Genomic DNA, 21,807 nt, shown 5'->3' with positions numbered 1-21,807 from the left:
AGTGCAAATTAAACTTCTCCGTGCCCTGTCAGTCCTCCTCATAAATGTTTACATAGAAAGTGGAACAGGAGACAACTTGCAGAGAGACTTCCCTTACCAAAAGAAGACGAAGGCAGAGACTGCTGCAGCCACAAGAGGGCACTACCCCACCCTGCTTAGACATTTTGGATTTTTAAAATAGTTTTTCCATGTTATGACTTGTCTTCAAGTTTGCACTATATTGTTTTCAAGCAAACCAGAACATCTGGAATAAGCATGAGTACACACACCTCTTTTGGGGGAGTAGAGAATCCCCTCTTTTAGACTCGGCACTACTGAGTTTGAACATGAGACTTTGGACAACAGCAGCAACATTCTGAACTGGTTCAGAGGGAAAGTGCTAACTGCACTGGAGGCCCTTAAGACTTATACATCCATTGTTCACATGCTTTTTGCAACCTGGTGCTCCAATTTTTTTTTTTAATGGTAGCCAATGTTTCCCCCCGCCCTTTGTGAAGAGTTCCTGCCTGTGTTGCTAATCAGTCAATGAGTCAGTCCTGAATAATGGCTGCTAAGTAGGGCCTGGAGTGGACTTAGGCCCAAGCATGGCTCTTTGTCCTATTTTTAACTTAAACGCAACAGCAGGGAAAACAGAACAATAGTGAAGCCTGTTCATCATCCCAGCTGTAGAACCTATGTTTTTCCTTTAGCTTGGACAATTTCAACCTATCATTAGTCTGTTCTGTTAGATACATTTCTATCATAACAGGCTAGCACTGCCTATAGCAAGGAGGAAAAATTCACAGATGAAGGTTGCGGCTGTGATTTAGATTTAAATGTGGGTTTTCTCACTCATCTTTTAGGTTTTTTTAAAAAGCTTGGCAGTAACAAATGAGCCAGTTCCCTATGCCAGCTCTTAGGTGGATTTCTCCAGCTTGGTTGAATTCAGGAGCAAGGCAGGCTATCCTTGACAGAAAGGAATTTCTTCTGCTCTCTAAAGGGATCCAGCATCAGTTCCATAAAGAAAAAAAGTCACTCACTTGGATTCACATGCAGTAACCCCTCTTACCTAAGTGCTGAGGGCTCTTTAAGAATTATTAGTAAATCTTTCACTCTCAAACTTCAATTATGGGTTGGAATACTGTACTCGCAGATGTTTAGAAAACCGGAAGGCATAAGGGCCCTGTCTCATTTGTTGTCTTCAGAATCCTGGTGCCAGCTGCCTGCATGAAGACCACCATCAGGGAAAACTAACGTTCACCTTGTCAGATTATTCATGCCTCCTCCTGCACATCTATTGTGGTGGGACTGTGGTGATATAGCAGTTTAGACAACCTCATATTATGCTTACCTGATTGTAAAAAAGGTATTCAAGGAACCAAAAAAAGTATTCAAGGAACAATAGCAGCTTTGTCTCTGCTGTGCTGCATGTGCCATATTTATTTCTCCCATCATCATATCCCTGCTACAGCTGCTTGTATAACAAATGGCAAAACTAGAGGCTGTCTCTGTCCTCAGCTCTGAATCAGTAGTTGGATATCTAGCCACTATCTGCTGTCCAGGTATGCATACACACTTATGTACAAAGATGCTTTCCCCACCAAATGCCATGCCAAACTGAGCTAATGAGAAGTATTTGCAAAGAGCCCCATAGGAGATCCTGCTCACCATTTCTGCTTTTGTAGTAGCCTCAAGCAAGTGTTCATTTGTAGCCTTGTTAAGGTTGCATGATCCAACAAACTTGTAGCATGGGGTGAGGAAACTAGCTTTCTCCATGTTGCTGAACTACTTGCTATCGGCTATGCTGATGGGAACTGTAGATGGCCACAAGTTCTCTACCCCTGCTGTAGAGAATAGAAGTTATCCACAAAGGTAGGAATAATAATAATTTGTCAAGAGAGTATGCAACTGTATTGAGTCATCTTTGTTACCAAGCAACAGCTCTCTCTCTCCCAAAGACAGCCTCGGTTCAAGAAGATCAACCATGGAGGTGGGACTAAGATAGGACAGATTTCTGAGCATTTGTTTTCAAGAGAGCACGTGGTCCTATCTTCAGATGCAGCACAAAAAGGTGACTTAATACTCGGCAAACTTTAGAAAAAAGGTATCAAACCAGCGAGGTGCAACATGCAAATAGTCAACTTCAAAAATAAACACACCTTTGAGAACAACACTTTTTAATGACATTTAAGGCTAGATTTGGGTTCTCTTTTACACCTCCAACATTGGATCGACCCCCCCCCTTTAAAAATCCACACCAGTCACCTAATTATTGGAAGAAACTTGTTTCCCTTAGCTCAGCTAGGGCCGAGCACCTGGCTTGACTATCTTACTGGCAAAACCTTTAACAAAACAGCAAGTATAATTGGTACAGTCACATTAATACAGAGGAGCTGCTACCTGAAGAGCAGGAATTTGAGCTGTGCATGCAGCAGCATAGGCACAGCGGCTGCAAAGGAAAGAAGAGGTCAGAGCAGGAACAAGGAAACACACTCCTGTGCCTCCAGAGACCAGCTGCCCCTCCAGGAAGTTCACAAGATTTGCAACAAGCACATCAATGCAGTCAGCCCCAGCACAGGCAACAAGCATAAAAAACTGCTCAGGAAATGGCCAAACTTACAACAAAGAAGAAAGCCAACAAGTGACCATTTCTCGTCCATTAGGCACCCCTCCCCACCCCTTCATAAGACACAATGGTTCCGGGGGAAGAAAGACAGCACAGCTCCCAATGCCCTCCCCCCCCCCACAAAAGGGACAAGAAAGAGCTGTTCTCCTTCAAACTCCATCAGGTAATTAATGGATGAAACAGAAGTTGGGCTCAGTGAAACACAGAGACTAAAACTGAGAATCAAACATCCTTCAGTTGCAATCAACAAGCTGCTGTATAATCATTTATATATTTACACATACACACAAGTCCTCCCAACACCACAAAGGGGGGGGGTGACATGCTGCAAAGGAACACCCCCCTTCTCTCCCCTTCTTCACACACACACACACCCACACCCACTCCAGGCCTGCAGGGAACTTTCACCAGGCAGAACTACTCTCCGCAGAGAAAACTCACCGGGTTGTTCTAGCGCAGGGGAGAATTAACAATTGCCAAGAACAACGAGAAGGAATCGTCTTCCATGTTTATGCCAATGTAAACCAATAGGGGCAAAGGTAAATGAAACCCAACTCTGGGAACAGCAGTTTGAGAATTGGCTTAGAATCCATTCATAAAGGAGGTATGTTTATATGTCTTCCCCCCACCTCACCCCCAGAAATGGCTGAGACCAGTAAAGAGTTTCCCTACCACTATAGAATGGCAGAGTGTCAGTGGGTGGAATTTCTTGGCAACGCTTTCTGAAGAGGTATGATCTTCTGCAGGCCACAGCTAACTCTCTTTCTGAGATACAGTGGTGGAGCCACTCAACCCACATTTGCTCTTTTTCTATAAAAGGCTTCTTGAAAGAAAAGCAGCAGGCCAGGGCACAGCCACAGCTCCAACTAGGCTTTGGCCCCTGCCAAGGAGGCGAGCTCAAAGAGGCTGAAGCAGCGACCTGCCTGGCTGCTCTGCATGGGCCTCCCCCTCCCCTCTGCCAGTGCCTGCTCCAGAAGAACAGGCAATGCCAGTCAATCCTCAGGAACAGGGACAGAGATGCAGAAACCAGTGTCAAGACCATCATACAATAATTTACTTCCATCTGTGGCTTTGTACAAGTTGCCAGGAGAGGGAGGGAGGCAAGGAGAGGAGAGGAGCGTTTCAAAAATAAAAATAAAAAATAGTTCATTGCAGGCCTTGGTGAAGTTTTGAGACAGTCTGTGCAGAGCTCTTGGGGCCTGCAGACACCATCTCGTCTGTCCCCTTCCCTTGAATCCACTTGATTCTTCTTTCATGTCGCCTCTGTCTCTGCACTACACACAGTGGAAATCCCTCCAAGTCACAGTCTGGTCAGCTGGTGAACAGAGAAGACAGATATTAGAACAGCTCACCATTTCCTTAAGCACACATGGTTTCCCAATATATAACACACTTCAGAAACCTTTAAACGAACACTTTGCATTCTTCCTACCACACAGTTTTAAACAATGCCAAAAGACACAGAAAATAACTTTGTAGAATAAGAGAAATCCAGAGGGGGGACAGTTTGCTTTGGAGAAAGCAGTTCTATGACACGGTTTTCTCCAGTGTGCTCTTTTCTCAAGGTTTGATGGTGTGGACTCTGTGGCTGCAGCAACTCTGAGGCATGTTACCACTCATGGAGCGGCCTTTCTGCAGCAAACAGCTAATGCTTAGAATAAGAAGATGGTGCTCTGTTACAGCTGACTCTTGACAAGCAGAGCAGTAAGTTCATGCAGCTGCTAAAAAGCTACCTACTACACAACAGGGCAAATTGCTTAGTGCCAAGTGCATTTTGGGGTGTTGAACTTGATAGCTACTGAGAATTCTCTCCTCTCCCTGCCCCCAACTTTTACTGACTCTAGTTCCTTCCAACTTTTCATGGCATGGTTTGAAAGCACATGACACAGCAACCACGAAGAAGCTAAGAAAGGTGGGTCAGTGGGTTTGGGAGAGCAGCAGGGAATCATATGAACACAACCCAAAGTTCACTAAATTTCGCCAGCATTTTAATAGCAATGGCTCTCTTCTGGGAAGAGGTCTGAATTAGTCATTTTCTTCCTAAACCAGATTTAAGTCCAGATTCCCATGTTCATGTATATAACACATGGTGTCTTGCCCCTCAATGATTTACAGGCGGCTGTGTGAATGGTCTCCCTTAAAAAAGAATGGCATTGGCTGCAGTGGCTTAAAAGCTTCCCATGTGTGACATTCAATACCTGCTGGTGGTGGTGACAAGGTGGCTTAAATATGATGTCACCGTGGAGACTCTTTGTCAGTCAACTTACAACACCAGCTGGCCACAGAAAGCATCAAGACTGCTTTAATTTCCAGTCACTTGGCCATGCCTATCTCATCTTTCACTACCATTGAGCTGTGCTGTTTTAAGAAGCATAGCAAATTTAAAAAACAGTATAAAAATAGTATCAACATTTAACTAGGAATATGAAGGAAGTTTGGGTCAGTAATTGTATAATATTTGATAATGCTGAACTTCTCATTGAGGTTCCATTTCTTGCAGGAAAAATGGGTGCAGTACTCTTTAGTATCCTCGGGATGATGCTGTGACTCTTAAAGTCCATTACCCAAGTTCTTTGATTTACCCATCCACTGAGCATACAGTGTTTGCTGCATGTGGCTATTGGCCTAGCCATGGGATTCCAATATAGGCAAATCTGGAGAGAATGCATGGCCCAATCTGTGATGCCTTCCATCACGTGCTTTAGCGGTAACAGTACCATCACCTGTTTTTAGTGCATAATGCTAGCCTTATAAATAACTATCCAAAGGATGGACATCTACTGTCTGCTGATCCCTTCACAGTCACGGCACTGGGAATGGCTCTGCTGTCTCACAGCTACTACTACTTTGATACTAGAAGACAGAAGAAGGCTTTAAGTCCACTATGATCTCAGCTCTGCTTTGTGTTAGGCAATGAAGAGATGAATGCATGTGTGGCTGCCCTCTCATTTCCTTGAAGTACCACCCTTCTGGAAACTCAGAAGGCAGACTTGAACTCTGCATACACATGGGGCAGCTTAGAATCACAGAACTGCAGAGTTGGAAGGGAAAATTACGATCATCTAGTCTAACCCCTGCAATGCAGGAAACCCTTTTGGCTTGAACCCATGACCCTGAGATTAAGAGTCTCATGCTTTACCAACTGAGCTATCTATGAAGAAGGCTAAGGCCTGGCTATCATAATATATATTCATCCTTCTGGGTCTAGCATTCAGTGTTATGCTGCTTTTCTCAAAGCAGATATAAGATAAGGCTGGACACAGGTCAGGTGGACAGAAATGGCCCAAATTCAGTATTATTATTTTTTGGCCATCATTAGGGCAAAGAGGAAGGAAATATAGCCACAGCGCCCAAACACTGTTCCCAGCATTAAACATAATATGCAATTCTAATATGAAACGCTGGAAGATAGGGGATTACAAGATACAAACGCTACATGAACAGACAGCATGGCAACCAAAAAAAGGGAATTCACCTTCTGTAAAGATAGGACCTGTGGTGGTGGGATAAAAACTTGCAAGAAGCTTTCTATAGCTGGAAAGCTATTCTTTTGCATGACCCTGTCACTCCACTGCTCCCCTTTTAGGAATCCTAGACATCACACTTCCTGTAGCTTTACCCCTGCTTATGCAATTCTCCAAAGTCTTATGGGGACAGCTTGCTTTTACAGAAAGATGCTGTCCAACATAAAGCTGGATCCCATTTGCACTGCAGATAATTACGGGAAAACCAGCTCCCATTTCCTCCACAAAAGAGTCGGGACCACACCTATAAGCACATTGCCAAGTTATGCACTCCTCACTGGCGCAGCTTTCTAGTAAGAGAGAGAAAGAGAGGAGTTCAGGAAGGCCAGACCTTGACATTCCACAAACAACGAGGGTAGTGAATGGGGGTGTTGAAAGGAACACACATTTGGCAAGAACAGGGCTTTCTCCTCCCCACAAGCTGTTGGCAGTAGCATCTCTCTCAGGGCAGGCAGTTTAAGGAGCGTTTGGGATTCATCTGTGCACTTTCAGCAGCAAAAGAACAGGAAATGGCCCCCTACCCAACCAAACTCACAACCCCGGCCAGAGGAAATGCTCTCAGACATCTGGATTATTTGCACATCTGGAAACCCCCCTTTAAAACAACAATAGCTGCCCTAGGTACAGCTCAAGAATGGGGTCTGCTGGGAGATCCCAACCGACTTGACATCCATTCACTCTTCTGTCATAATTTTTCAGGCAGAGTAGAATTAAGTGTCATTTTTTTTATAATAAAGCAACACACAAGCTGCTGCTTCCATAGAGAAGGGAAGAGCTCTGCTTACTGCTCAGCTACACAGGAAGGGTAGATTATACATTAAGTTCCATACAGTGAATGTAGATATTCATACTTATCTTTGATAGTAAGCCAGTCTAGTCTGAAGCATCTCCCCCAGTAATTGTGATCAAAACACACTTTTAATTGCTCTAGAACTGTAAAACACAGGCTGCAAACTGCACCAGCCACACCCTACACCTTCCAAAATGCTTGAGGGACACCATCTAGTTCAGGCACCCCCAAACTCGGCCCTGCAGATGTTTTGGGACTACAACTCCCACCATCCCTAGCTAATAGAACCAATGGTCAGGGATGATGGGAACTGTAGTCCCAAAACATCTGGAGGGCCGAGTTTGGGGATGCCTGATCTAGTTCATAAATATGAACAACTAAGGGAATCACCCACTGCGAACAAGACTGAGGAACTCAGCACAGTGCCTTTAATGCTCATTGCTTCTGGTTTTGCCCCATTCAGGAGGTAAAAGGAACTCTTCAAGCACTTAAGTTGCAGTCGATGATTTGGGGAAGTGGGCATTTCCCCACCATCTTACCTTAGTCATGATATCACACATTTACAATTCATGCAGCCTGGGCCACTTTCATCTGGGGGATTCAATTTGCGTAGTTTGTGCTGCCGGATCTCCCGCACTAAAGTATAGAAGGCATCTTCAACTCCCTGTGAGAGAGCAACAAAGTGTCTTGAGAACAAACTCCTCTCTCTCACACACACATACATATTCACCAACACCAAATGTCCATCCAAAAGAGTCACTGAGAATCCATTTTCTGTTGCCGATGGGGTTGGTTCTGAATGCATGGACACTAGTGAAGAAAACAAAGACTACTTCTTTATAGTATAGATGAGAACTTGGAAATATGGATGTTTGATTTCAGAAATTGAGAACACACAAAATACCCTGTTGTTGTGAACTAGTAACACACCATTTCAACCTGTGAAGTCTGGTTCACAGACTGACCTATGTCTTCACACAAACATCTGTATTGCCTGTGAGTCTGTAATCACATGGAGAGAGCCAGGTATAAACTACAGGCCATATAAGGATATGGCAAACTGCTATTTCCCTGTGCTTTTTGCCCCCAGCCAGAACGCACCTCTCAGGTGGGTGCCACTGCCATTGTAAGAGAACAAGAGGTGAGTTCTGTCACCTCTTTTTCTGGAAAAATAGCACTGGTTATTCCCATGAGCACAGCAGCACTTTCTGTGTATTCTGCACTGCCCACTTTATCTGACCTCATGCCTCCACGGCGAGACCATTAACAGAGAGAACACAGAGGTGCCTAAACTTGGGCACAGGAAATGGCTTGTACAGAACAGCACAGTGAGAGTCCCTAGAGAACCACTGCCTCCGGCTGAATCCTTGTCTTCGCTGTCACTTAGAAGACTGCAGCCAGTAGCTGAGCCAGGCTGCTTGCCAGCTTTATCCGAGCATCGCCTTAATGGAAAAATCATTCTCAATCCCAGCCTCTGTAATTCACACTTATGTTCCCCAGCGCTCAGGGGCCATCAGCAGAGGCCACACAACCTGCTGCGTAATTAGCAGCTGGAGCACTGGGAGACCGACAGCACATGTGTGGCGTTTGCTCAGTGGGGCTACGTGCCAGCCTCACTCCTGTCAATCATGCAGCAGTCTTATACAAAGGAAAAGGAAAGCCCAACATCCATCCTTCTGTACAACACATGAAGGTAAGCAGGCTACCAGGAAGGGAGTGGAAGAGAAGGGTGGGGAGACAGGGCTTTCTGCCATTACTAGAACAACTGGACAGTTTCTCCCAGCCAGAGAAAGGGCAGAAAAACACTCAAAGCAGGCTTTTAAACTTGGAATGCTACACTATGAAAGTTGTGCTCTTCCTGAAAATTGGGGCCAAACGCTCATTCAGTCTCAATAATTTGACAGACCAAATCTGCAACTTGCTGAGATGTGATATGGGGATAGCAGAATCCCCATTTGGTTCACATGCCCAAAGCTTTAGAAATCCTCTACTGAAGTTATAGCTCGGTTTTCATAGGAGCTAGAAGAACACACTAAAAGATGATTTCTTGGGAGTACAGGCTGGATTCTTCTCTTTGTTCCAAAGGTGGAAAGTAATTGCCCGCCTGCCCGCTACATACCTGTCTAGTCTTGGCCGATGTCTCTATGTAGGGAATCCCATAGCTCCGAGCCAGCTCCTGGGCTTGCCGGGTTTCCACAGTCCGGGCTGGAAGGTCACACTTATTTCCCACCAATACCATTGGGACATCATCAGAGTCCTTCACCCTCTTGATCTGCTCCCTGCAGAGGAGAAAGCAAAAGTTGAGCAAATGAAGGAAAAGCTACCATTTTCTGCATTTTTAAGGTCCTGATCAGAGACGATGAAGCAAAGCAGAATGGTGCTGTAGACATTCTCTGCCTCCCAATTTTGCAAGTAGGGTTATATATTGCGTTTATTTTATTTAACAGAATTTGTACACCACTTCAACATAAAAAATATCTAAGCGGTTTAAATAAAATATGCCTGAAAATTGTCAATAAAAGCCGAAAGTTAAAAAGAAATGGATCAAAACATTTCAAAATGTAAATAAAACCAGGAATTTAAAGAATACTTTTAAAAACCTCTTAAAACGCACCTCACCTTTACATTTCTGGGTAAAAAAGGTAAAGGCAAAGGTACCCCTGACCGTTAGGTCCAGTCGCGGACGACTCTGGGGTTGCACACTCTGGCCTTGCCTAAATAAACAAGTTTTTAGCAAGCACCCAAAACAGTACAGCGAAGATATATAGGTTGCAATCTGTGTCCTGCCCCTTTTGAAAAGTTAAAGGCTAAATAAACTCAAATTCTCTACACAGAAGGAAGTTTATCAAGGCCAAGGTTCACACTGGCCATTTACTACAACATCTCTTCCACAGTAGCGATGACACTTCAGCAGTGTTTGTTCAGCATTGCTACTACTGGAAGAGCCTCGTGTCCCAAGGGAAATATGTCTTGCATAATTTAATTTAGCACAATATTTGTTTATGCAGAACTTGGTGGCGTTTGAGCAAACACTGAAGTGGTAGAAGGTGAGAACTCGCAGAACCGCAGATTTGAAAAACACCAGAAGGCAGCTCAAGTCTAATCCCTCCCCACCCCTCAAAGAATGCCAGGAACATTACCAATCCACACACATCTGCCAACAAATTAAAACCCATGATCTTGATGCAAAAAAAAAAAAAAGGAAAAAGGGGGGGGAGGAACTGGCCTATCACAGGAAGGTGTGGGGCTTCGGAACAAAATGGAGGGACAGGAGGCAAATGGAACAGGGGCCAGGACACAACAGCAAGGGAGCTATACTAGAGGTCTCCTGGTATCAACCTGTAATGGGTATGAGTTACTCGTGCATAAACTGGTGCCTCTCTAGGCTAAGTTGCCTTGTTAAACCTTTCTGACTGCACAGCCCTTGCTCATCGCGGCTGCCTCAATTGCTGGCAGAATCCGTCAGTGGGCGTTTCTTGAACCTCTTCCAACATAAAAGTTAAAATAAAAAAATTCCTTCCAGTAGCACCTTAAAGACCAACTAAGTTAGTTCTTGGTATGAGCTTTCGTGTGCATGCACACTTCTTCAGATACCTGAAACATAAAAGTAACTGAAACATAAAAGTTGTTTGACACTCAGTCTCCTCCTCCTCTCACTGCGCGGGCGTGGGCAGCGGAGGACCTGGGCTCTCCTCACTGATGTCCAGTGAAGAGTCCTGGAGCCCTCTCTCCGATTCCCCCATCTGCCCCCCTTTCTCCCTGGTGTTGCGCCGATTAGCTTCCCCCTCTACTGAGCTGTTTCTCCCCCTGCTGCTGGGTCCTTTGCCAGCATCATCTGTGAGCCTCCCCTTCGCCTCTCGCTCTGATGTCAGTTCCCTGACACAACCCAAGTGCAGAACCACTGCCAAACATCCTGATGCTTGGGGTTCTGAGCTTTCAGCAGACACAAACAGCCAAGAACAATAATGATAATAATTTACAAACAGAAGCGTAGCTTTGTTAACCTACTAGGGGAGCGGGGAATATGCAGGATGATGTGTATAAAATATTTGTGCAAACAGAAGTGAATATTTCACTGTATTTTTCTTATGGTCAAAAATGACTCAAGGTATCCCTGTTTTTCTGATATTCAGCACTGAGAATTGAGCAAGAAGTTAGTGTTTATGTGTGCACGTAGCATTTCTTGAAGGAAAGCTTTGTAGCAAACTCATCAGGAATCTGAGGATAGAGTGATTTGGAAAAGCCGTCCTGCATCTCTTGAGTCAATGTCCCTCAGTGTTTACATCTTTTGAAGTAGGGAGTTGAGCAGTCATCTGTTTGAGTAACAGAGGCCTGGCTCTTTCCCTAGGGACACATGGAAACATCCTGCACCTGGACAGCAGCCCGGTGGCTTGGGGAGATGTATGGCCCTGAGCCTGGGTGTAGTCTGTTGTTGACAAAGGGTCTGTGCTCACACCCTGAGCGATGTTCTTCCTGCTCAGCACAGTGGGACCCTGTTTGCCACTCTACAGTCACAGCTCTCAAACATTGCCATAGCAGAGTCTTTCCAGATCAAGAAAAAGAGATCCTCTGAGCCGTTTCAAATATAAGGCAGAAGAGAGGCCCTTACAGTTGCATAAATATGCTTAAATATATATAGGCAATGCCATCTGAAATCTTGAAACCTAGAGAAAGAGCAGGTTACTTTTTTAACAGAGACTGGGAACAGAACTTCATTGCTCAGGAATTTCTTGCCCTACCCCATGTCTAGTAAGAAAGGGGGAAGCAGAATAAATTGTGCAAACTAATGTGCTTAATTTGCACAGTTCATGTGGGAACCAGGTTTTCTAGTGCAAAATCTGCATTGTCTGAGCAATATATATATTGTGAGCAGGCCGGAAAGAAAAAGCATGGATCTCAAGGAAAGACACCACAACATCCCTTTCACGAAAACTACTGCTCCATTAATTAGCAGAGAAGCTGCTTCTCCTTTTAACCTCCCAGAAACATTAAAATGCTACATTACTGAGCTCTCACCCTGGCCCATCAGCAGTCTCCTTGGGATAATAACAACTGCTATTAGCCAGCTGCTGAACTTGATCATCAGGTAAAAGCTCCATTTTTCGGGTGGTGGAATTGTAGAACAGCATAATCTGAAAGTGGAGTCAGCATGGTCCCTCTGTTGGGATTCGCAGGATACTGGATAAGTCTGCAGGCTTCAACAGGATGATGCAATACTCTGCTGGGTCAGAGTGACTCAGCAGGAGTGTGATTAGTGTAATTGGCTATCACCTGTTTTAAAAAGGAAAGCCTGTTTAACAGGGGGTGTGGTGGTTGTGCTGTAGTGTGGTGGTGCTGTGGTGGAGAGTATTAGTTTGTAAGTACTCTGTATGGACTGTTTCTTTTGTAAATGCCTGTATATAACTCACATTAAAAAGGACTGCACTGAAAAACCTGGAACTCTTAGTGCTTTGCTGAAAACGCCGCGTGGAATACGCGACAGGGTTATGGGCCCAGCACGCTTCCGCTGTGCAAGAGTACAGGTGGCAGTTATCTAGCCGTGGGTGCTGGAGGTGAGCTGCAGGGATGGAGCAGTCCAGAACTGGCGTGTTGCTGGAGAAGCTGACGGCCACGAACTACAGCATCTGGTCGGTCCGCATGCAACACTTCCTCAAGCGTGAGGGCCTGTGGAAGGTGGTGGAAACTACACCGCAGCCCCCTGAGGAGGATGAGGACGACGATGAAAAGCTGGCACTAGCAGAGGCCCAGCTTGAAAAGGATGAGAAAGCTTTGGCTACGATCATCCTTGGAGTGGACGACAGCCAGCTAGTCTACGTAGCTGATAAGGTGACGGCAAGTGAGGCGTGGAATGCGCTCAAGGCTGTCCATGTGCGAGAGACAGCTGGCTCACTGATAACACTGACCAGGAGACTGTACCGGTGTCGGAAGAAACCGGGGGACTCCCTGGTAAACCACCTAAAATTCCTAACAGGCTGTTTCCAGGAGCTAGCCTTAAGAGGGAGGCCTGTGGGGGAAGAGGACAAAGTCTTTATAGTCCTGAGTTCCCTTGATGACAGCTATGATATGCTGGTCAACTCCCTCGAGTCTGTAGAGACTGATAAGCTGACTCTGGAATACGTGACCGGACGGTTGTATGCAGAGGAGGACAGGCGTGCAGAGCGAAAGATGACCTCAGCCCAGCTGTTGGAGCATCCCAGAGGGAACAACAGCCGGGAAGAGCAGAGGTGTCGGGAGCCGGAGAAACAGCCAGGAGGAGCTGCTGCAGACCAGCCGGTGGTCAACAAAGTAAAAAGGTGTTTTTGCTGCAAGTCCAGTGGACATCTGCTGCGGGACTGCCTGAGGAAACAACAAAAACAGCGGAAGCACAAGTGGCAGCAGAGGGAGTCTACTGCTTGGGTGTCTGCAGATGGTCAAGAAAATGAGGAGCTGTGGGTTCTGGACAGTGGAGCTTCTCAAACCTTTTGTAAAAGAAAAGGATTGCTAACTGATGCTAGGGCTTCAAACAAAAAACATGTAAGTCTTGCTACGGGCCAGAAAGCTAATGTGGTTTGTGAGGGGGAGGTTGTGTTCCCACAGCTGGGACACACATTCAGGAATGTATTGTGTGTGCCTAGTTTGCAAAACAATCTCCTGAGCATTCCTGATTTGGCAAAAGCAGGCTTTGAAGTAAATTTTGTGGGAGATCAGTGCCAGATAAAGCAAAATGGGGCAGTGTTGGCAAATGCTAGCCTTAGAACTAATATGTATGTACTGCAGTGTGAATCTAAGGTTGCAAATGTGCAAAATGTCCCGACCCATGATATGTGTATTCATCTCCTGCACAGGCGTCTAGCCCATGCTAGCTATAAGGTGCTAAACAAAACATTGGAGTTGTGTGGGGGGATGAAAAACATAAAAAGTTGTGATAATTACTTAGACTGCAATATCTGCAAGGAGGTTAAAAGCAGGGCTTGCCCAGTAGCAAGAGCAAGCCAGAGAGAAACCAAAAAACCACTGGAGTTGATCCATGCAGATGTAACTGGTCCTTTTCCACCTAGTGTCTCCCACAACAAGTATTGTTTAATCCTAGTGGATGATTTTTCTAGATTTGGCTGGGTCTATCCATTAAAGCAAAAGTCTGACGTTGCCCAAACTTTGAAGTTCTGGGTAAGAAGGGTAGAAAGGCAACTTGGTGAAAAGGTGTCCTCTATTCAATCAGACAGGGGAGGGGAGTTTATGGCAAGCTCCCTAAGAAACTGGTTGCGTTCCCAAGGGATTAAACATAGGCTTACCAATGTGGCCACGCCTCAGGAGAACGGAGTAGCAGAGCGTAGAGGAGGTGTCTTGCAGACACAAATGAAAGCATTGTTAGCAGATGCAAATCTTCCAATTAAGTACTGGGCTGAGAGTATTAAGACCGCGAATTATATTGGGAATCGCTTGTGGTCAAGGGTACTAGATGACATACCCTATAAAATTCTCTATAACAAAAGTCCCAGTTTGCAACATTTAAGAATCTTTGGGACAAAGGCATGGGTTGACATACCTGTGAAAAACCAAAGAAAAGGTGGGAAAAGGGCACAGCAGTTGCTATTTCTTGGGTATGAAAGTGGTACGAAAGCCTACAGGTTTGAAGATGATAAAAACCTTTTGAGTTATAGTCGATCAGCCAGCTTTAATGAGCAAAGAAATTGGCCCAAGATACATGCAAACCTGCTGCCAGAAAAAGTTTTACTGCCGAGCACACCTGATAAGGCAGTTGAAACAAAGCTAAGAATTGGCAGCTCTCCCAGAGAAACTGAAAGGGAGGAAGTAAAGGTTGAGCATTTTTCTCCAGCTGCTAGCATGGAGCAGGGGAGAGAAGAAAGTGCAACAGGGACAGGAGGAGGTAGATCTCCAGAATCAATCCACCCCAAAAGCAGTCCTGAAGGTAGCCCAGGGGGTGAGATTAATGAACCAAGGAGGTCTGCAAGGAGTAATAAAGGTCAACCTCCAGACCGTTATGGGTTCCCAGCCACCATAAACCAGGTTTGTGTAACTGAGCCAGAAAACTTTGAAGAAGTGCAAGAGTTACCTACTCTAGAGAAAGAGGCGTGGTTAAAGGCAATGCAGGCAGAGTATAACTCTCTGCTAAACAACAATGTGTTTGTACCTACAGAATTGCCTAAAGGTAAAAAGCCCATAAGCTGTAAGTGGGTTTTTAAAGTGAAAAAACTGGCTGATGGTAGTTGTCAGAGGAAAGCCAGGTTGGTTGCACGGGGCTTTACACAGAGGAAAATGATACATTATGATGAAGTGTTTGCCCCAACAGCAAAGGCTGAAACAGTAAAATCAGTTTTAGCAATGGCAAGTCTGAGAGGGTGTTTACTCTCTGAGTCAAAAGGGAAAAATCGAAAAGTTACTGAAGACATATGGAATGGAGAGGGCAAATGAGGTTGACACTCCCATAACTACCCAGTACAAAAATGAACCAGAAGGGCAAAAATGTGAGAATGCAACAGCGTTTCATTCTCTGTTGGGTTCTCTGTTATATTTAAGTTGTTGGACAAGACCCGACATAACATTGGCAGTGCACATGTTAAGCCAAAGAAGTGCAGACCCAGCTCAGAGAGATTGGGTAGCACTTAAAAGAATCCTAAGGTATCTGAAAGGCACAAAAGATTACAAACTGGTGCTGGATACAGGATATAATCAGCAAGTGTATGCATACGCTGATGCCAGCTGGGGAGACAGAGAAAATGGAAAGTCTACCACTGGCTATGCCATATATATTGGAAATGCCCTGGTTCAGTGGAAATCCCAGAAACAAACATTTGTTGCCACAAGTACTTGTGAAGCAGAGTACTCAGCCATAAGTGAATGTGTGTCACAAATAGAGTGGTTTGCTTGCCTAACAAAAGAGCTTGGAATACCTTCTGAAATGCCAATCACTGTGCTAAGTGACAACATGGCTGCACAACAGCTTGCTAACCAACAGAACTTTAAGAGCAAGAGTAAACATATTGCGATAAGATACGGAAATGTGAAAAATGCTTTGGAAAGAAATGTGTTAAAGGTACAGCACTGTAACACAAAATGTAATGTGGCAGATTTGTATACAAAATGTTTGGATGCTCCTAAATTTCGAGACTTAAGAGAATTATTGGGTCTCAAGCCTTTGACTTAAGGAGGAGTGTTGGGATTCGCAGGATACTGGATAAGTCTGCAGGCTTCAACAGGATGATGCAATACTCTGCTGGGTCAGAGTGACTCAGCAGGAGTGTGATTAGTGTAATTGGCTATCACCTGTTTTAAAAAGGAAAGCCTGTTTAACAGGGGGTGTGGTGGTTGTGCTGTAGTGTGGTGGTGCTGTGGTGGAGAGTATTAGTTTGTAAGTACTCTGTATGGACTGTTTCTTTTGTAAATGCCTGTATATAACTCACATTAAAAAGGACTGCACTGAAAAACCTGGAACTCTTAGTGCTTTGCTGAAAACGCCGCGTGGAATACGCGACACCCTCCCCTCCAGGTCTTCCTTTTCAAAAGGAATATGATACAATGCCCTCTGCTGCTCAACTCATTTCTACTGACCTGTACTGATGAATGTCTTCAAAGGACTTGGTGTTGTTAATAGCAAAGACACAAAGGAAGCCTTCTCCTGTCCGCATGTACTGGTCTCTCATGGCACTGTACTCTTCTTGGCCTGCTGTGTCCAAGATGTCTAACAAACAGGTCTCTCCATCAATGACAACTTGCTTTCTGTAGGAATCCTGCAGGGCCATAGGAGAATTAAGAGGCATTAGAAGAGGAGCAATCAAGCAAGCACCAGCGTATCTCCTCTATCTGTATTTCATTTACTTTGCCTATGGCAATCCTGAATCCTACCTTTTTGTTTTCTTTCTGCTTCTCTCCTTAGTGACAGAACCAATGGAAGAGTAGCATGCCCTGGTCTCCTTGCTCTACTGCCAACCCGACCCCCTCCCCTCCAGCTGCTTAACTTGCTTGTTACCTTGACTTGATGTTTTCATCACTGGGCTGAGACATCATCTCAGCTGGGGTCCTCCCTTGCTCGTGGATGTATAGTCCTAGCTTACTTTCCCTGGTTACTGATGGAGCCAATTAGATTAGAAGGCACTCATCTGAAAAACACAACTGAGATGCTGCTCAGCTGCTGGACTCACCCAAATCTAGTGAGTAGGAATTTTAAAGAGGGGTGAATTTAGGTCAGTTTAGCTCTCTCTTTATCTTGCCACTGCCACCTCCTCCTCCAGGTTCCTACACAAGACTCATTTCTTATCAAAGTCTCTCCCTTCTTGAATCTGATGCTCACTCCTGTGCCATCAAATCTATCCATTGTTAAGCCCATGCTGTGTCTGCCTAATGACTACGTTAAGCCCTTCTGCATATGGACACTTCTGTGCAGCACTGGCCTCTCCTACAGGAGCTCTGTTTCCACTTAAAATTCAATTCATGAATTGCTGTGGAAGAGGATGCTCAAATGTCCCAGGGAATGCAGGACATAGTCTGTTAGCCTGCCAGCACCAGTACCTTCAATAATAAAGAGAATCACACAGTAAGAAAGGGGAAATTAGCAGGAAGGGAGGACTTTATTGAACATAATACTATAGCCATTATGTTCTTTTCCTCCAAAGAACCATCTCACAGGTCTACGGTTGTTGGTGGGCCTGCCTTTAAACTTCCTGGTGGCAGGAGGGGGGTATGGACTTTTTATCTAACAGAAAGCAATTCTTACACCTTAATTTAAAGAGCAGGAGGGTGTTAACAGGTCAGGAAGCCGTCTCAGTCTGAGTGGATTTCGATTCTATTACCCTGCTGGTTAAAGCCAGTCTCTTAAAATGGAAAGAGGAACATTTGAAGAGGTGACACCTCTGGTGCCAGAGTAGCAACTAATACAGCCAAGGCCCTGTTCTTGGAACTGACAGGGCTGCCTCAGGACAGACAAGGTATGCCTTTGACACCAGAGCTGCCCAGCCTTAACACACCTATTTTCTTAGCTGTATTTAGTGTATACTAATCCTTCTAAAAGCAGCTTTGCTCAAGGGAGAGTCACAATCATCTCCTGTGGTCACACCACATACAGGCCAGTTAGTAAATATACCGTGGGCAAGCACTGAATGGAGTTCATGTGCAGAATAAGCATTTTCTGTGTGCCTATATCCACAATACAGCACATCATGACTAAGTCACACCTATGAGAACACCCAATAGGTCTATTCTAGCATTCCATTCTGCATGGCTATAAAATACACTGACTGGAAAGGCTTCCTTCCATTCCCAAAGGCCAAGAACCCATTTTCTCTCAAATTCTGAGAGAATTGTCCCTAAAATCCCCAACAGTTTTAACAATCCCAACTCATTTGTGGCATTAGCTGTTCTGAGAAATACTTCTAAATTGGATATAGTAATTTACCAGGTACTTCTGTGATGGCAACTTTTGAAGGGCTATGGACTCCCTGAAAAAGTGAGTTCACACACAGTTCATCCGCCCTAATCTTCCACAGTAAAGTCAGAGGCAAATAAATTCATTCAGCTTTTATGTGATCTCCTTTTCCATCTTTAGTACACTACCTTGGAGTTTCTGGTTTTCAACTTTCTGCCTAGCAACCTGAAAAGTGAAACTGTGCTTGCTAGAGCTGAGGGAAAAAGGCAGCAGCAGAACACAGCAACACCGAGGATAAGGCACATGCACACTTCCACCATATGCCTCACTACCCCAGAGCTATCTGAATAATGTACACTGTGCATAGCTGCCCCTTGCTCCTGGAGGAAAACCAAGGGGGAAGGAAGTGAACAGCTTGACTTCCAAAAAGAACCAAACATTAAGAAGGGGCCTCCAAATTCCTTTGGAAACCAGAAGCATACCTATTAATTCACTAGAGTGTTACTGTTCTGACACAAACAAAGGTATATATATCAGCTGCTGAATCCCACAGTCCACTCTTTAAATATTCAGAAACTGCCCAGATATGCTTCTAAGATATGCTTCACTGTGACCATCCTAGTAACTAACTCTCCAAGGGGGACCTGGGAGACAGAACAATAACTGAAAAGCCCAAGAACATTGAGTGATTGCTTGGCTTGATGCCAGCTGCTTTCAAGGTGACTGGCATCTCACTCTTTCATGAGAGAGGGGGAGAGAGAGAGGCATTTATATAACCCCATCAATAATGTATCAGCTGCCTCCCCAATGGCTTTTCAGAAGCGTAATGGAAATGGTCTCTTTGGTTGCTTCAGCACTGTGTTCCCATCTTTGTATACAGATGCAGCTTGCTTCAGTGTGGCTCAGGCTGAGGGTGCGTACATCTACTTTTGAGGGAGGGGAGGAAACCTCTCCAAAAGAATACCCCAATCCCCACAATCAAAATAAGGGATATCAAATTAGATCACAGTATAGAAACCTTCACAGACCCTTTCTGGCTTCTAATGGCAAGTTCCCACCTGCACATTCATCTGTCAACTGGTTCAGTACCTAATGATGTGATCATGTGAAACTTTTTCTAACACAGATTACACACACCACATAAAACAGTTGACACATTTAGCTCCCAGTCATTGCACAACCAGCCCTTAATCTGTAAGCAGGCTAAATGAGCATGTTTTCAAAGCATTCTTCACAACCAAAAGGCTAGAAATGTGGTCTTTTTTTAATTAAGTAAAGGTTCTCAGGATTCTGCAGCTGCACCTGAAATATTCAATTCTACAATGCACAAGACAATCATTTGCAGACATATCCCATATTACTAGATCACTAATTACATGATAGCCTTATCCTGCTAATTGTTTCCGTAGAAGATGTTTGCATTTACATCATAATTTAATTGCATAATTCACATCATAATGTAATTGCATAATAATTGCATGTTTGCATTTACATCAACTTCTCACAAGGAAAACAGAACCAATGCATATACAGATCCTTAGCACTGAACTTTTTAATTCCAAAAATAACTGAGTAAGGCTGCAATCCTATGCAGTTACCTGGGAGTATGTATCAATTCACAAAAAGGGACTTATTTTTTTAGTAAACATGCACACGTATCCAGTTTGTCCATTTTGTCATTATTAGCCAGATCCATTGTCCCCCCCAGATTTTCTCAGCCACCATTCTTGCAGTTAAAAGACTAACTGGGATTCAGCATGGTAGGAGAATCCTGCCTTGGAATCCTGCGACTGATTAGACTGCTTGGAAGCGCAGCAAGAGCACAGATGTTTTAAAAACAAACCAAAAGGGAACATCAGCTCACACCAGTCAAGGGGCTCATAAGGAAGAGAAGATCCCTGAGGGAAGCTCCAATCTGCAAAAGTAATCAGGCCCACAAGGTAGTTTTGGCCAAGTCACACCCACCTGCCTTACACCAGATGTTATATTCTGAGACCACCAGGCCTCCCCAACTTGGGCCATGAGGCTGCTTTGGTCAAACCACAACCACCTGCCCTACACTTGGGTGGGAGAAGTAAAGACACAACTGGGCCAAAGGAGGGCTTGCAAGCGTTGCCAATCAACTGACAGTTGGGGCCTGCACAGCTCCAAGGGAGGTGCTTTGCAAGCCCAGACAATCAGCTGCTAACCCACACAGGCAAAAACATGCCACCCGATGTTAAACTTGGCCCCCAGGGGAGATAAAGGTTCAGCCCACCAGCTAGATCCAGTTTCCCAACGCTGCTGTGACACCGGAACTTAAAGCAACATAGTCAGCGACTGTGTCACAGTGCCTACCCCATTCCCTCCCTCCTTCCCCTAATCAAAATGCCTGATGCTAGGCAGTGGTTGGGGTTATATGAATAAGCTTTACTCAGCACGTTTTCATTGTACTGGAAGAACTGCAAGTAGTAAATAAAAGCAAAATAAGAGAAGAGAAAGCTAAACTGAGAGACACAGAGGAAGCAAAACCAACTCCCTACCAAAAAGAAAGCATTTTAATACTTCTCTTAGTCAAAAAGCAAATTTTAATAATGCTCCGACAGCTGAAGAAAGTTCCAAGTTCAGAAATCTGAAGAAAAAAATACATTCCCCCACCCCAACAACAAAAGGGCCAAAGGTTGTAAAGAATGGAAAGTCTGCTGATGAGATCATCTCTGAGATCGTCTATATAAATCAGTTCTGTAAGTACAAATTCTGAAAATGTGGGAGATGTGCTGCTTTACACTACTGATATCAACACCTCATTAAATGAACAATTAGAACCTTAAAAATGCTGATGAGGTCTCAGGTTTTGAGGACCATATTTAAGGTCTGGGAAATCATCCCTGACCACTGGTCCTGTTAGTTAGGGATGATGGGAGTTGTAGTCCCAAACATCTGGAGGGCTTATGCCTGGTTAAGCACCTTTGGAATCCTTAAATGCTGGTGGAATGACCTTAGCAAATGTGAATGAATGCAAGAGGCCTCAAACAAGTCACCAATTTTCACCTAATTTTGCATTAGCAGAATTTATTTATAAGAACTCCAACTCCCAGGTATCTTTGTTCCCATTTTATTGCACCCCCAATGGTTCTTCCCCAGACAACCTATTGGGGGGGGAGGGAGAAAGATAGCTTCTGGGTTATATAACACTTTAGCCCCTCAAGGCTATGGAGGGAAACATTCTGTATCAGGGTGATGCAAAAGCAATCTTTCAACTTCTCTCTTTGCAAGGAAAATCTGGGACAGGCGCCACATGAGATTGCTGAAGGAAGCCCAAAGGTTATATGCAGGTGTGCACATATGTATGTGGCATACACATGTACATGTGTGTGTGTGTGTAGGGTTTGGAGGTGTGAGTGGGTGTGTATATAAAAATGTTTTTATTTAAGCTATTTATATTCCATCTAAGTAAGTGTGGGTGTGTATCTCATAGAACCGTAGAATTCAAAGGGACCCTGAGCCCAGCCGCCTGCAATGCAAGAATCTCAACTAAGGCATCCATGAC

General features: G+C 44.6%; 1 protein-coding gene across 4 annotated transcripts in view; it reads right to left on the bottom strand.

Moving 5' to 3' along the window:
• Nucleotides 1-3,637: 3,637 nt before the first annotated feature.
• The window catches only part of HRAS (HRas proto-oncogene, GTPase), a 67,410-nt gene continuing 49,240 nt past the window's right edge, over nt 3,638-21,807 (bottom strand). For all 4 annotated transcript variants that reach the window (XM_083480603.1, XM_083480600.1, XM_083480601.1 and 1 more), the window contains exons 3-6: nt 16,469-16,647; nt 9,039-9,198; nt 7,459-7,583; nt 3,638-3,920 (exon numbers count right to left, since the gene is read on the bottom strand). In XM_083480603.1, coding sequence (XP_083336729.1) covers nt 7,464-7,583; nt 9,039-9,198; nt 16,469-16,647 — 459 coding nt within the window. In that variant the 3' untranslated portion in view covers nt 3,638-3,920; nt 7,459-7,463. The remainder of the gene's footprint in view (nt 3,921-7,458; nt 7,584-9,038; nt 9,199-16,468; nt 16,648-21,807) is intronic.

The sequence above is a fragment of the Podarcis liolepis genome (genome assembly GCF_965112155.1).
Source record: "Podarcis liolepis genome assembly, chromosome: 1".
NCBI classification, from domain to species: domain Eukaryota; kingdom Metazoa; phylum Chordata; class Lepidosauria; order Squamata; family Lacertidae; genus Podarcis; species Podarcis liolepis.
Note: the sequence above shows the minus strand (reverse complement) of the source record. Positions and strands in the feature narration are given on the sequence as shown.